Source organism: Durio zibethinus, chromosome 23 (assembly GCF_047325235.1).
Source record: "Durio zibethinus cultivar Kanyao isolate XHJ-2024 chromosome 23, ASM4732523v1, whole genome shotgun sequence".
Taxonomy (NCBI): domain Eukaryota; kingdom Viridiplantae; phylum Streptophyta; class Magnoliopsida; order Malvales; family Malvaceae; genus Durio; species Durio zibethinus.
The window spans coordinates 1,724,224-1,737,775 of NC_143184.1; the positions used below are offsets into that span (position 1 = coordinate 1,724,224).

Here is a 13,552-nt window from a genome sequence, read left to right on the forward strand (position 1 = left end):
TTATCTGTTCCAATTCGGGTCGGGGCTCCTTCGAGTCCGCTAATCAACTGTTCAAGAAACGGTCTTTTTGGGTCCATACTGATTGGCCCAGAAAAGTAAAGAATAAAAAGCTTTCGACTTTAATGGCCGCATCTCCGAAAGCCTAATGAGAAACTCCACTTCGTCTACGTAGTTAAGAAACTAGAAAGAAAGCGGTGTGCATGGAAGCAAATGGAATCAAAGAATTCCCGTTGCGTATCGAAAGCTAACTCATTCTCAAAAGACTCAAAACAAGCAAAATGAGTTTGACAGAGCAGGTACAAACAAGCTTTATAACCAATTCAGCCATGGCTTTCTTTCTTTCAACCTTTTTCTTTTTAATCTTTTTGTCTCTTCTTTCATTATTTTCTTTTTCTGTTGCTAAATCATCCAACCACTATCAGAAAAGTAGCTCCAGACATAAAACAACCCCACCACTAAACTTCTCCAATCTTCATATACCCCACCTAATGCCTTCTCTGCTTCTTGAATTCCCACTTTTTAATTCAAATTTTTCTCTTTTATTTTCAAATTTTGCTTTTTTTTTTTTTTTTGTTTATACAGAAACCCTTTTTTTTTAACACTTGTTTGTAGTAGTTGTTATTGGAGCCTTGATATGATTTACTTTTCTTTTGCGAGCCCCCTGAAGTGAAAATATAAGACTTTGCCTTTAGTTTCTTCTTGATCATCAGGAATTCCGTTTTCAACTTCTCTTTGGGAGAGCATATCAATTTGAACTTAAGTAGTATATATAATCTTTTGGCTGACACTTGTTGCCTCCTTGGGATTTCACAGCCTGTTAATCACTTTCTAAACCCTGTTTTTCTTGACCTTAAAAGTTGACCTTTCCAGTTCACACCATTGATTGAAAAAAAAACCCGCTTTTTTATTTGTTTCATATTTTTTCAATCCCTATATTGATTCATGTTATGTTATTAACATCTTTGATTCATAGGGGCGTCTATGTCAATCGCCTGTTGCTGTCCCATCCTTGAATGTGTCTACTGTTTGGTCTGTGCTTGTTGGGTGTGGCTGAAATGTCTATACACTGCAGGCCATGAAAGTGAGCATTGGGGTTTAGCCACAGCGGATGAATTTGAGCCAGTTCCACGCCTTTGTCGTCTAATTCTAGCTGTTTATGAAGATGATCTTCATAACCCTCTTTGGGCACCCCCTGGAGGCTATAGCATTGATCCTGATTGGGTTATCTTAAGAAGAAGTGACCAAGAAACTCAAGGCCGAGCTCCTTCTTACATGATTTATTTGGATCATGATAATGCTGATATTGTCTTGGCTGTTAGGGGACTTAACTTAGCAAAGGAAAGTGATTATGCTGTTTTGCTCGATAACAAAATGGGGCAGGCAAAATTTGATGGTGGCTATGTGCACAATGGGTTATTGAAGGCCGCAGAGTGGGTTTTTGATGCCAAGTGTGAGGTTTTAAGGGAATTACTTCGGAAGAATCCCAGTTACACTTTGACATTTGCTGGGCATTCCCTTGGGGCAGGGTTGGTGGCGTTGTTGGTAATGGTTGCAGTTCAGAATCGTAGCAAATTGGAAATCATGGAGAGGAAGCGGATTAGATGCTCTGCCATTGCTTCCGCTAGGTGTATGTTACTCAATTTGGTGGTTAGATATGCGGATGTAATCAACTCTGTAGTGCTTCAGGTAAATTGTCAGACTATATATTGTAAACTTGTATGTATGGTTGGTTGCAGTAAATTGGTTTATATGGACTTGTCTCTCTTTCAGCTTGTCTAATTTGGTTAGAAGGTTAAGGGTTAGATCAACATACTCTAATGCCTATTGACGATATCTTGTATGCATATGTTCTAACATGAGCTATTGTAATGAACCAGGATGATTTTTTACCTCAAACAACCACTGCTTTGGAAGATGTTTTCAAATCTCTCTTCTGGTAAAATGTAGTATGTATTAGTCACCTTTCATTACTAATTTCCTTAATAGTTCTGATGTCCCAATATTTTTATGCTAAGTTCTGCAAAATGTGATTCTTGAAAATCAAACTCTCTTCAATCTTAGGAATGATTTGATGTTTGCATAACCGGGCTGGTTTTAATTATGCAGTTCACCATGCCTGTTGTGCCTAATGTGCTCGAAGGGACACTTGCACCATGGAAGAAAAGCTGCTTAAAAATCCAAGGCAACTGTACGTGTCATGGACCTAAGAAAAAATCCTGAATCTCACATCGAATATAATAGGAGGGTCACTGGGGTATATAAGGGTTTACATCACCTCTATCTTGTGAGGCGTCTTTTGTAGGACAAAACCGTGAGATCAGGAGGGGCCAGAGCGGACAATACTTCACAAGGCCAAGGCCATGAACCATGGCAAGAAGGTTGATTTGGGACGCCGGATGAGTGGATGCCCGAGTCTAAGAGTCGCGCAGGTTCGGAGCTTAAGTCTTGATCCGTGACAAGTGGTATCAGAGCCAATCCTAAACCGTTCGATCCACGCCAGCATCTCAAGGGAGGTAGGCAGGGTGGCCACCCTCCGTGACGAGAGCGTCACGAGGTTGGGTGGGAGAGAATGTTACGGATCTAAGAAAAAGCCCTGAATCCCACATCGAACATAATAGGAGGATCACTGGGGTATATAAGGGTTTACACCACCTCTACCTTGTGAGGAGTCTTTTGTAGGACAAAACCGTGAGTCTAGGGGGTCAGGAAAAGTCTTGAATCCCACATCGAACATAATAGGAGGGTCATTGGGGTATATAAGGGTTCACATCATCTCTATCTTGTGAGGCGTTTTTTGTAGGACAAAATCGTGAGGTCAAGAGGCCAGAGCGGACAATACCTCACAAAGGTGTGAACCATGGCAGGAAGGCTGATCTGAGACGTCGGATGAGTGGATGCCCGAGTCCCGGAGTCGCACGGGTTCGAAGTTTAAGTCTCAACCCGTGACATACGCACCTGATTGCCTATACCACATTGTTGAAAGAAAGCCCTGCAGGTATTATGAGATTTATATCGACAAATTTATGAATCATATAGGCGAATTACTTGGTATATGAATAAACCTTGATCTGCTTGATATGAAACAAATCTCCTTCTTATCCCTTAAATTTCGTCAAATATTATTGGGATTAATTGGAATGTATTGACAGTTCAGTGCTTAATATGAATTTCCCTTGTGCCGATTGTAGGATAGGAAGATTTCCCCCGGTGGTGATGACAGCGGTACCTGTGGATGGGAGGTTTGAGCATATAGTTCTTTCATGCAATGCAACCTCTGACCATGCCATTATTTGGATAGAAATAGTCCCAAAGAGCTCTTGATGTAAGTTTACAGCTTCCTGATCTTTAGGCTGTGCTTTAGGGTAGTAAATCATTATATATCTAAGATCACAATTAAAGCAATTAAAGAAATGTTTCAGCACAGAAGTGAGAGCTTGAATCTTATACTAGCTGTTTTCTTTCAGTTGGAGATGACAGATATTAAGAATCTTACTTAGCTTAGAGGGCCTTTTAGGGTGCCGGAAAGAACAAAAATATGGCTACCATCATCAACTTCTGCGTCTATGAACCAGGATCTACCGCTTAGGTGTTTTCTGATGCTATGTATATGGTTCTCTAAACGTATACTTTAGCATTTGAGTATAATTAAGGTAAAGCAACTTACAAGATGCATGGTGAAAAATCATAGAAGTATATTTTTCTGCACTTACTGCATTCTCTTCTGCTAGTACTTGATGAGTTTATTTGTTTCTTTTGCATGTAATTATCTCAATGATTGCTCTAAATGGTAAATCGATAAGAAGAGCAGCACTGTTAAAGCTGGAATACTTTCAATGGTAGAAAGAGGAAAATAGTTTTGTTATTACAACAAAATAATAAGCTTTCATTCTGTTGAATGTAGTTGATGCTGGAGAAAGATGGGATAATGCAGGTTCCCGCAAAACAGAAAATGGAGCGGCTGGAGTCTCTTGCTTTGGATATCCCTCAATGCTTACTCGCCTTCCTCGTATGGAACATTCCATGAAATGGAAGAAGCCGAATTTTCTGGCAGATTAGTGAGGAGGTTTCTGAGTTATCATCTAGGAAAATAAGGGAAAGTTGGGATGAATTTGTAGAGCGCCTGTTCGAGGTAGATGAGTCTGGCCACATGGTGTTCAAGAAGTGAGTTTCATAGAATAACCCTCAACCTCACTCCATTCTCGATCCCCACCCTGCATCAAAGGAAAAAAGGCCTACAAAAGCAGTTTGCCATGTGCACCATGATTTATTGCTTAATTACAACGATCAGAAATCATTAAAGGAATGATAAGAAAGTTTGTACATAATGGACAATCAATTTTATCCCAGTAGAGCATTCTTATTTTAGTCATGATCCAATTGCAAATTTAGTTCCCGATTCACATCAATATATAATATAAGAAAGGAAAAGAACAGGAGGAAAGAGAGGTTATCATCATTAATTGATAATCTCTATTTGCCACTATTCCAAGCAAAATGTTAAGGATAGTTTGTGTCTGATAAATGCTAATGTCCTCAAATTCAAATTGTACATTGATCAATTAATCATTGACTGATTTAGCTACCCGACCGAAGTTAAACAGCTAGGCGTGTCAAGAAGCGGTCCCAAATAATTCACCACTGTTATCCATGAAGATTTTATTTGCACAACTGTTTGTTAAATTGAACTAAGAATACCAACATTTGTTGGGGGGCAAATGCAATGATACATAATTTTAAGAGGATCTAGAACCGCTTCCCCTGGCAGCGAGAATGAGACAGGAATCAATCAGTTTACTCAATGCCATCACGTTGTTCAAATTGATCTCATCTTTAATGTGACATTCTATGCAATCTCAAGTCTGATCAAGAAAGGATGGTTATTGTAAGCCACAGGGAGAGAAAAGGGTAATAAACTAAAAGCATAATGTCTTATGAAGCCCTCGTAACATTGAAAAATGTCCATTGTGATGCTTGTCATTAAAAAAAAAAAAATTCAATCAAGTACTCAAACTTACAATATGTGAATCAATCAATACAAAACTTTAACACCGTTAAAGGAAGATACTGACATGACCATCAACCGATAAAAGTTAGCTTGTATATACATGGATGACTTGTGACTATCACGTACTATTCACATAGATACCATATCATATATATATATATATATATATTTAAAAAAATGAAACAAATCAAAAATAAAAGAAAATGAAAATAAAAAATTCAAAATTCAATTTTTGTTTATTTTGGATATTTTAGAATTTTAAAATTTTTTATTCTAAATAAATTTTGAATTTTTTATTTTTTTAAATTATAACACATGACAGTTATGTAATTGTCATGTATCATCTATGTGTTTAATATCTATACACGTTTTAAATTATTATTAATTGATGGTCACATCAATATTTTTTATCGTTAAGGGTTGAGATTACTTTATAGACGGATACAAAGTTTTGATACCTACTTAATAGATAGATTCAAAGTTTGGATATCATTGAACTTTTTTTTAGCATAGATATCACATTTGACATTTTTCAATACTAAGGGGCTGCATAGGACATCAACTCTAAACTAAAACTTATGGGAAGAAAAGCCAAACTGTTTAACCCCATGATCTTGGATAAGCTTAAGACCTACAGGAACTAGGAAAACAAGCCAGAAAAAACTCAATTTCATTCCACATTTGGGACCTTTAATTTAGAGAGGATAATCTTCAAGTTCAGAGGGATACAACATAACAACTACCAAAATAAAAAATGATTTTCTTCATTTGGGCTTCAAGGTTGAAGTTTACTTTTTTTTCTGACTTATTTTCACTCCTAGTTCTGGTTTCAGTTTTGCCAGTGTCTTTTGGCCTTTTCTTTTTCCTTGTTTGGCTTCAATAGACAAGGGTTTTTTTTTTGAAACCCCCCTCAGGTCCCTAGCAATAAATAAATAAATAGTAAAATTTGTCTATAATAGAGAATGCATATAGTAACTCACCATGCATTCGCTTGACAAACCGTTCAAATTCCACAAAATTCCATCTCTCCATGAGAAGTAGGCTGAGCCTAAGGTAAGTAAAATATGAAACGTGTCTCCCATCTGGATCATTTACTAGCTTGACATTCTCCAATATCTTGTTATAGCCTACCTTATCATGGCAAAGAAAAGCATTCTCACTTGCAACTGGAATGCAAACATCCCATGCAGTATTCAGCACCTGAAACAGACAATTATTAAGCTTCTGGACTTGAATAAAGAATCTGCACTTATTATAGTAACATATAGCAAATGAATTTCTAGATTGCTAGGTTTTTCCAAAGAAAAAGTGTTCCTCTAGAAGAAAGGAAAACCAATATTAAGGATTATCAGGAGCTCTCAAAACCTCACCTGCCAGACTAAACCCTGAGGATCTGCCAATACCTCCCGCAAGTCCTCATGCTGCTCCAAAAGGGGCAGTGCAGCACATGCAAAGTTTAAAGCAGCTCCATGCTTCTTTAGCATTGCTGCTACTGCAGTATAGCCATCTTGCTTACAGGAATTGTGGAATCCAGCAGTTAATTCAGCAGCATGTCTGGCTGTTTTATACCACCAGTGAATACCTGGCAGCTGCTCAGCAATTAAAACATGAAAAAAAAAAAAAAAGCGAATACAACATAGCTTGTGGAAACACCTTCTAAAATTAGTTTACAAAAGGTAACAAAATTTGCATTCAAGTGAACTTAACAGCAGGTGGAAACCTCTAAACAAATTACGGGGGAAGGAACAAGAAAAAAACATAGAAGAGAAAGAAAAGAGGGGGGGGGGGGGTTGAAGGCCTTTACATTTGCAGATTGGAATGATCTTGTCAAAATGAAAATATAGCATTTCACAAAAGCAGTAAAATAGAAAATGTAAAAGCATGTTATACAACAATTTTTCCTCATGTAATTTGAATGATCAAATGCTCCATATGAGAATCAAACGTGAATAATATATCATATCAATTACAATCTTCAATTGCCTATAATTACTTAAGCGTCCATGTTAAAGAATAAATTCTTAAAACAATAGCATTTCAACTTGTGTAACATTAAGAAACAAGACTTAGACCTTAGAATATTTCTGAGTTCACCAGGGTTGAGGGGTTTCAAGGATGGAAAAGGACAACACCCTTGAAGAAGTAGCAGGGTTGGGGAGATGGAAGAAAAAGAAGATTGCTATCAGGCCAAACAATAAATCATAATATCAATTTTAGATCAGGTATAAGATATATCAGTGCAGGCTGACTCACCTTTGCCGCAATGCAAGTGCCATTAAAAGCTAACTTTGCCAGAATGAGTGCTTGGTCTCCATGATTGACTAGTACCTGAGAGTACCAATTAAGGAAAAACCTACCATAGTAACCATCATAGTCTCCCCCATCACGAAAGAAACCAGTTTCACGTGGCTGGGAATTATAGGACCCGGCATTTTCAGGCCCTCTAGCCCAAAAGCTGTGTCCCCTCATTTCTGCTGCCTTCCTCTGCCTTTTTAACATGTACAGATCATAACACTGCAAAAAGTTTGAGTTGTTAGATGCCCAGAGGAGAATAAAAAATTTAATGTTCTTGGCACTTTTGGGGTGACGAGCACAAACAAGCAACATTTATACAGAGACACAACAGGAGCAAAAATAAAAAGAACCAAAACTTACTAGGCTGGCAATGGAGAAATACTAATAATCATGATGAGAAAATTTCCACTAAACTTGAAAATAATTGCCTGCAAGGAAACCTCCTCTTAACACAAACAGGATAGATAGCATACTAATATTGCCCTTCTAAAGGATTCCTAGAAAGCCTAGCTAGTCATCATTTCCTATTTATTGGTTCCTTCTAGAAAGTAAACGTAAATAGGGTGAGAGAAGGAGGGAAGATGTAGGCTAAGTTTCCCCGTGCACGAAAATGTGATGGGATTGAAACATCTAGGAGTGGCAAAACATACATATAGCAGCAAAGCAATATATCAATCTATATAATAGTGAGTTAAAAATCAGCTGTCACATCTAGGGTTCAAAAATAGAATTGGTAAATCTGGTTCTAAAATCAGATTTTCTTTCAAATTTCCCACTAAAAAGAACAAATCACAATTCTTGTAGCAGCAACTTCATTACTAATCCCTGTGTACTCCAATGAGTTAAAGAAGCAACCAGTCAAATAATGCAGAATATGTCAGATTTAAACAATGCAAAGGTTGATATTCAAATCGTAATAATAATTACCCGGAACTCCCCTATCCCAGGATATCTCCATCCATGCTTTACTGGACAAGATGGGTACTGTAGCTCCCCACAGGCACCTCGTCCAACTTCAACCATGGATATGATACCATCCTCAAAAAACTCATCAAATTCCACTCGGAAACTTCGCACATAGTCAGAGTATAACTACGTTTGCCACAAGGTTAAAATATAAAAAAATTTACCCTTAAAAGAAATACTAGCATGACAGTGAAGGAGAAAACAGCAAACCAAGTTAGCATAACAAATCTGTTTAAAATATCCCTCAAAAGTAAATGTCAGAAAATAGCAAATTGAAGTCACTTTGCTTTGTGGCAATGGTGATTTTAACATAAATAAGATCCATTACTAATTTATAGCAAGAATGTATGAATAGAACTAGCTTCAGTTGGTCTCAAATAAGTTTAATGATTCACAACAAAGAAAGAAGGCAGAACGTAAAACAATAAAGCCTGCAATTTGTATGATGTACACAATGGTATCGATAGCAATTGCTACAAACTTAGAGACTAACTAATAACTGACAATTATATCAAAGACTAATACCTCAACAGCAGTTCAGCCCCTTAAAACTCGTTCCTTATCAATCCCCCAGGAGAGGCATTCAGGGTTTCTTCTTCCTTCCCTATCAGTGAAAAATATGTCAGGATTACTTCTACCAATTTCAGCAACCCAGAGGAGAAGTGGAACTCAAACATCATCACCAACATCGCTACCACATTCATGAAACAACATCACAACCTGATCCACCAATAAGGTAACTGTCACACTTGGAACAAATCTTTAGAAGCATCATATCTACAAAGTAAAGAAAAAGAAATAATATATCATACCTTTCCGGTATCTAAAATGCTTTCATATAGAAGAGAAAAGACGCTTTACAATCTCAACTGAAAAATATGACCATCTCCAACACCTTAACAAGAAGAATGTCAGTCCTAAATTGTCAGGGTCACTTATCTGAATTAGGTTGCAAGAGTTTTGATTGTTTCTTTCTGTTCTAAGATTAGTAACTGGTGGAAATTTTAAAATTCCTTCCAATTTTCAAAAGCTAGAACCAAGCTCTAGGATGAAGTACAAAACCTAAATGCAACCTAACCCCCTAAGGCATACCACTGCAGAACATGGCCACCAATTACATTGGTGTTTTCTTTCACAAACTGCATCACAACAGCCTTCGCCAAAGGCATATTACTCCGCCATGCAGCGACACAAGCCAAGTCCGACATCTCGAGACACACACGGGAATACCAAGGCATATCAAACCCCCCAACATTTGTCTCGCTAAAGCATCCGCATCATCATACACAAGGATCAGCAAAAGTTGACATCTAGAGACAAACTCATGCCAGAGATACCAAGGTAAGTAACATGGCTTGCAACAAGCTTTCAGCTTGAATTGACTTGTATCGCTCTTGGGGGAAGAGATGGGGTTAAAAAAGTCCTATTCTCATATGAACAAATAAATCAAATAAATAAATGAAAAAATCAAAGGAATATGAAATGGAAGTCTTTACCATATCAAATCTCAGATATGAATATTAAGTACTACCTCAAGCAATAAGAAAGCATTCAACCGCATATAGAATTCCTTATTGAAAACACACCTGTAGCTTAAGCTTAAGCTCATGAACCATCTTGAAGAGTGTACAGTAGCCATTCCAGATTTATTCCTGGGGAGCATGTGCTTCCACTATTCCCCCCCAGCAGTCAGCCATAACCCAATCTATATTGATTGATTTCAATACTCTTAGCTGCTTTAGCAGATCGTCTGGATCAACTAGCTCACACTTCGTGTTGATGACCCCCAACTACCACAATTAAAGTGAATCATTAGACAGAAACTAGGAAAGCATCTTCAAATGTTGTCTCATATGGCATTGTGTTAGCTTTGAGAAACAGTACTTCAGTGTCAAAGAACCCAAACTGGGAGGAGGAAGAGTGGAAAACAGAAAGAGTTATGCATGCCCACAAAAGGGAGAAATTTGAAGTGTTGAAGAATAATTATGATCCAATGTAAATATAGAAAAAGAAGTGTGAATTAGAAAAACTCACTGGTAACGTAGATTATTTTGTTAGGATTTTTTTGAAATACATTCGAATTTTAATTTTTATTATACAATTAAATCTTAATTGAAAAAGTAAAATTTGAGATTAAGTCTTAAATTTGATTTATATTTTAATTTTTTTAGTTTAATTTTGATTTAATTTTTGTTTTTTAGTCAAAAAAATCAAAATCATTTAATAAAAATTACAAAAAATTTATGAGATATTAGAGAGTTAGTTACATTAAATCTTACTTTGATGATTTTATTATACAATTATTTGTGATTTTTATATTAATAATCTATTTATTTTTATTTTTTTATGTTTATTAATTTATTTGATTATTTAACATATTTATTTACACACATCGCATTTGCATTTATACATAAATTTTATACTCTAATTTTATCTTTTATTATAAGGAAGCAAGCATGAAATGATAGTTAAGTGAAAATTTCCTCTTGAATTGAATTTTTTTTGTTTGAACCTATAATAATAGATAAGAATTAATGTGTCCTATTAATCTATAATAATCGATGATATAAGAAACAGTTAAAAACTTTTAAATTGTGCAGCCTTTAAACCTAAAATATATATAAATCCTATAGATTTAAATCTAGGCTAGAGCTCTGCCGTCTTTTTGCTAGAAGTTAGGCTGTTTGAGGCCCAAATAATCATTGAGCGAGTATTAATAAAGTTGGAGGAATTGTGGAGTCCAAACTCTAAAGCCCTACCTAAATGGGTTTTGGACAGAATCAAAGCCTAATGGATTCTGCTTGGGAGTTTGTTTGAAGTGTTGAAGTTATTATGGCTTGAAAATATCTTACGATTGACTCAATAACAACGGAGTAAATGTTGTGTTACTTGAACTTCTAAAACTGACTGAATTAAACTTTCCTTCCTTAATCACATCATAAATCCTTCTTATTTACCACACTTTCTTCTTAATTACACAAACACAAATACAGAAACCAAGTTTCTGCAGACAATCATACACATGAAAGAAGGAATCCTTGAAGTTCTTGTCGTAAAAGCTCGAGACATTAGACACACTAATCTTATTGGTATCGCTTTCTTCTCCATTTTTTTTTCAACAACATTTTGCTCAAACTTTTAATTAACTGTTTTTTGGTTTTGATGATTTGGCCATAGGAACACCAGCCTACTATGTTGTATTACAATGTGGAGCTCAAGAATACAGAAGCAAAACATCACCAGGTTCATTTTCTACTTCATTTCTAGTCTCTATCAATGTCCTGGAATTACTAATTCCATGCTTTTGGGGTTTCTTCAAACATGATAACTGTGGTTTCTGATGCAGGTAAACATAAAAAGGTATTGTGGAATGAGAAATTCAAGTTCAAATTTCCACAACCAGAATGGAAAAACTTAACTCATATTAAATTTAGAATCATGGACAAGGAATTCTTCAAAGACAATGGATTTGTTGGTGAAACCATGTAATGCATTTTGCTTCTTTCCCCACCCTTTTTCTGAGACATTATTAAAAACCATTTAACACAATCAACCAATATAAAAGCTAAAATGAGTTGCATTTTTTTCAGAATTCACCTTGGGGGAATAATTACTGAGGGGACTGACAGAGGATTTATAGAAGTGAGACCAGCTCCTTACAATGTAGTGCTTGAAGATGACACTTATAAAGGACAGATAAAGATTGGATTTAAATTCATAGCTCATGTGAGTATGCTTGACCACAAATTTCTATTGTTATTTCTCTACAAGAAGCCTAAAATCATGTTATTCTTTTGCAGAAAGAAGTGCAAAAAGAGAAGCAAGAATTTGCTCTGTTGCCTGATGAACCAAGCAGATCATTTTGTAGCGCCATTAGGAATCTGTGGAAATTCCCATGGTGGAGATTTTTGTTTCTCTTTAAACAGAAGGATTCCAAAAATGAGCATAAGGATAATTAAAAAAAAAAATGAACCATGGTCTGAAATCTATGATTTGAAGAATTCCCTAGTGATTTTTCAATTGGTCTTGGCCGTTTTTCAATAACGTAGAAATCGGACTTGACACCATTTTGCAGTGGTTCATGCATTTAATTTAAAAAAAAAAAAAAGGCATTTGACCTTTACAATCTAAACCCCAATTAGGCCTACTAAGCCACAGGGTTCAAAGAAATGGGAAGCACGTTTATCTCACGAATCTCCATCTAATAAACTGATTTTTCTTTTAATTTCCCTCTTTTGATCCATTGAGTTTTCTAACATGTTTGACTCACCAAAGTTGCAAACCCCATGAATTATCCCCAAATGCCTAACAAAAATGGTGCATACTCCAAGCTAACCTCTGACCAAGCCAACTTCTGGGCCCCTGTTAAATTTCTGAACATGCTGGCGAAATCCCCCATGTTCTAATTTTATACTAGAACTTGGTACTTTCTTTTGTTTAATGAAAATTAAGTTAAATTTGGCAAAGAAAAGAAACTAATTTTATGAAATTGCTGTAAAGTATAATTTTTATTTAAATTTTAATTCGTATTTTTTTCATATCATTTTCGTACGATATTATAATATTCTGTTTAAAATTAAGAAATCTACCTACCACCCAGTTGAACCTCAGATCCCTTGATGTCAAATCTATGATCCTTCGAGACATCTACAAGATGATGCTAAAAGCCCTTGATAAGATTTGCAAAGAACACAAATACATCAAAACCTTGGTGCACAACTCCAAAAAGCTTGAAAAGCCTTGTTCTTACTCCTCCTCAGGATTACAAATCAAATGCTCCTCCAAAGATCCCACATGTTTTTGCAGCAACAAGAAAAAGAAACATTTCAGAAGATTCAGACCTTCCAGACCTCCACAAATCTCCAGACACAGACACAAGAAATTTTCCAGATATGCTGATAAACCCAGAAGATTCCAAAGATTCAAATTTGCAAGAAAGAAGAAAGACCTCAAGATCAAAAGCTCAAAATGTTTTTTCTGTGGAAAACCAGGACATTTCTCAAAGAACTGCCCAAAGTCAGACAAAAAATCAGTCAAGATGATCCAAGACATTGCTACTATCTCAGGTATCAATCTCTCAGATGATGATCTTGAATCAATTTTCTCCCTTGATGATGAGCAGAATGAAAGATCCCTGTTTATGATAAAACAGTTTGATGATGATGAGTATGCAAATTTAGACTACTCAGAATACTCAGATGATTTCACAGATGATCAATGTTATGAGTATATGTCAGTTCAAGAACTCCAAAAAATCCAAAGCCTTCAACCTCCAAAATTACCCTT

At 36.0% G+C, this 13,552-nt stretch overlaps 2 protein-coding genes and 1 pseudogene across 11 annotated transcripts; 2 read left to right on the top strand and 1 right to left on the bottom strand.

The window, feature by feature from the left end:
- Positions 1-166: 166 nt before the first annotated feature.
- LOC111313863 (uncharacterized) lies at positions 167-4,174 on the top strand (annotated as a pseudogene). Its single transcript, XR_016332839.1, has 7 exons — positions 167-296; positions 974-1,686; positions 1,878-1,936; positions 2,107-2,192; positions 2,934-2,995; positions 3,189-3,322; positions 3,902-4,174. The product of XR_016332839.1 is annotated as an uncharacterized LOC111313863 (transcript).
- Positions 3,812-10,253, bottom strand: LOC111313023 (beta-amylase 2, chloroplastic-like). 9 transcript variants are annotated; one of them, XM_089753092.1, is made up of 9 exons: positions 9,853-10,251; positions 9,359-9,689; positions 9,079-9,161; positions 8,792-8,986; positions 8,228-8,392; positions 7,259-7,519; positions 6,376-6,594; positions 5,986-6,205; positions 3,812-4,232 (listed from the first exon to the last, which is right to left on the bottom strand). In XM_089753092.1, exons 5-9 carry the CDS (start codon positions 8,321-8,323, stop codon positions 4,189-4,191), a joined length of 840 nt encoding a protein of 279 aa, XP_089609218.1. In that variant the 5' UTR covers positions 8,324-8,392; positions 8,792-8,986; positions 9,079-9,161; positions 9,359-9,689; positions 9,853-10,251; the 3' UTR covers positions 3,812-4,188. The 9 variants fall into 9 exon arrangements, with proteins under 9 accessions (XP_089609218.1, XP_089609224.1, XP_089609217.1 ...); XM_089753098.1 differs by having other exon boundaries at positions 3,812-4,211; positions 9,079-9,689; positions 9,853-10,253; XM_089753091.1 differs by having other exon boundaries at positions 9,079-9,689; positions 9,853-10,253.
- A 1,035-nt stretch (positions 10,254-11,288) lies between these two features.
- Positions 11,289-12,225, top strand: LOC111313862 (Calcium-dependent lipid-binding (CaLB domain) family protein). The gene is made up of 5 exons (XM_022914692.1): positions 11,289-11,355; positions 11,444-11,509; positions 11,613-11,751; positions 11,857-11,992; positions 12,067-12,225. The coding sequence occupies exons 1-5, from the start codon at positions 11,289-11,291 to the stop codon at positions 12,223-12,225; spliced, it is 567 nt and encodes a 188-aa protein (XP_022770427.1).
- The last annotated feature ends 1,327 nt before the right edge of the window (positions 12,226-13,552 follow it).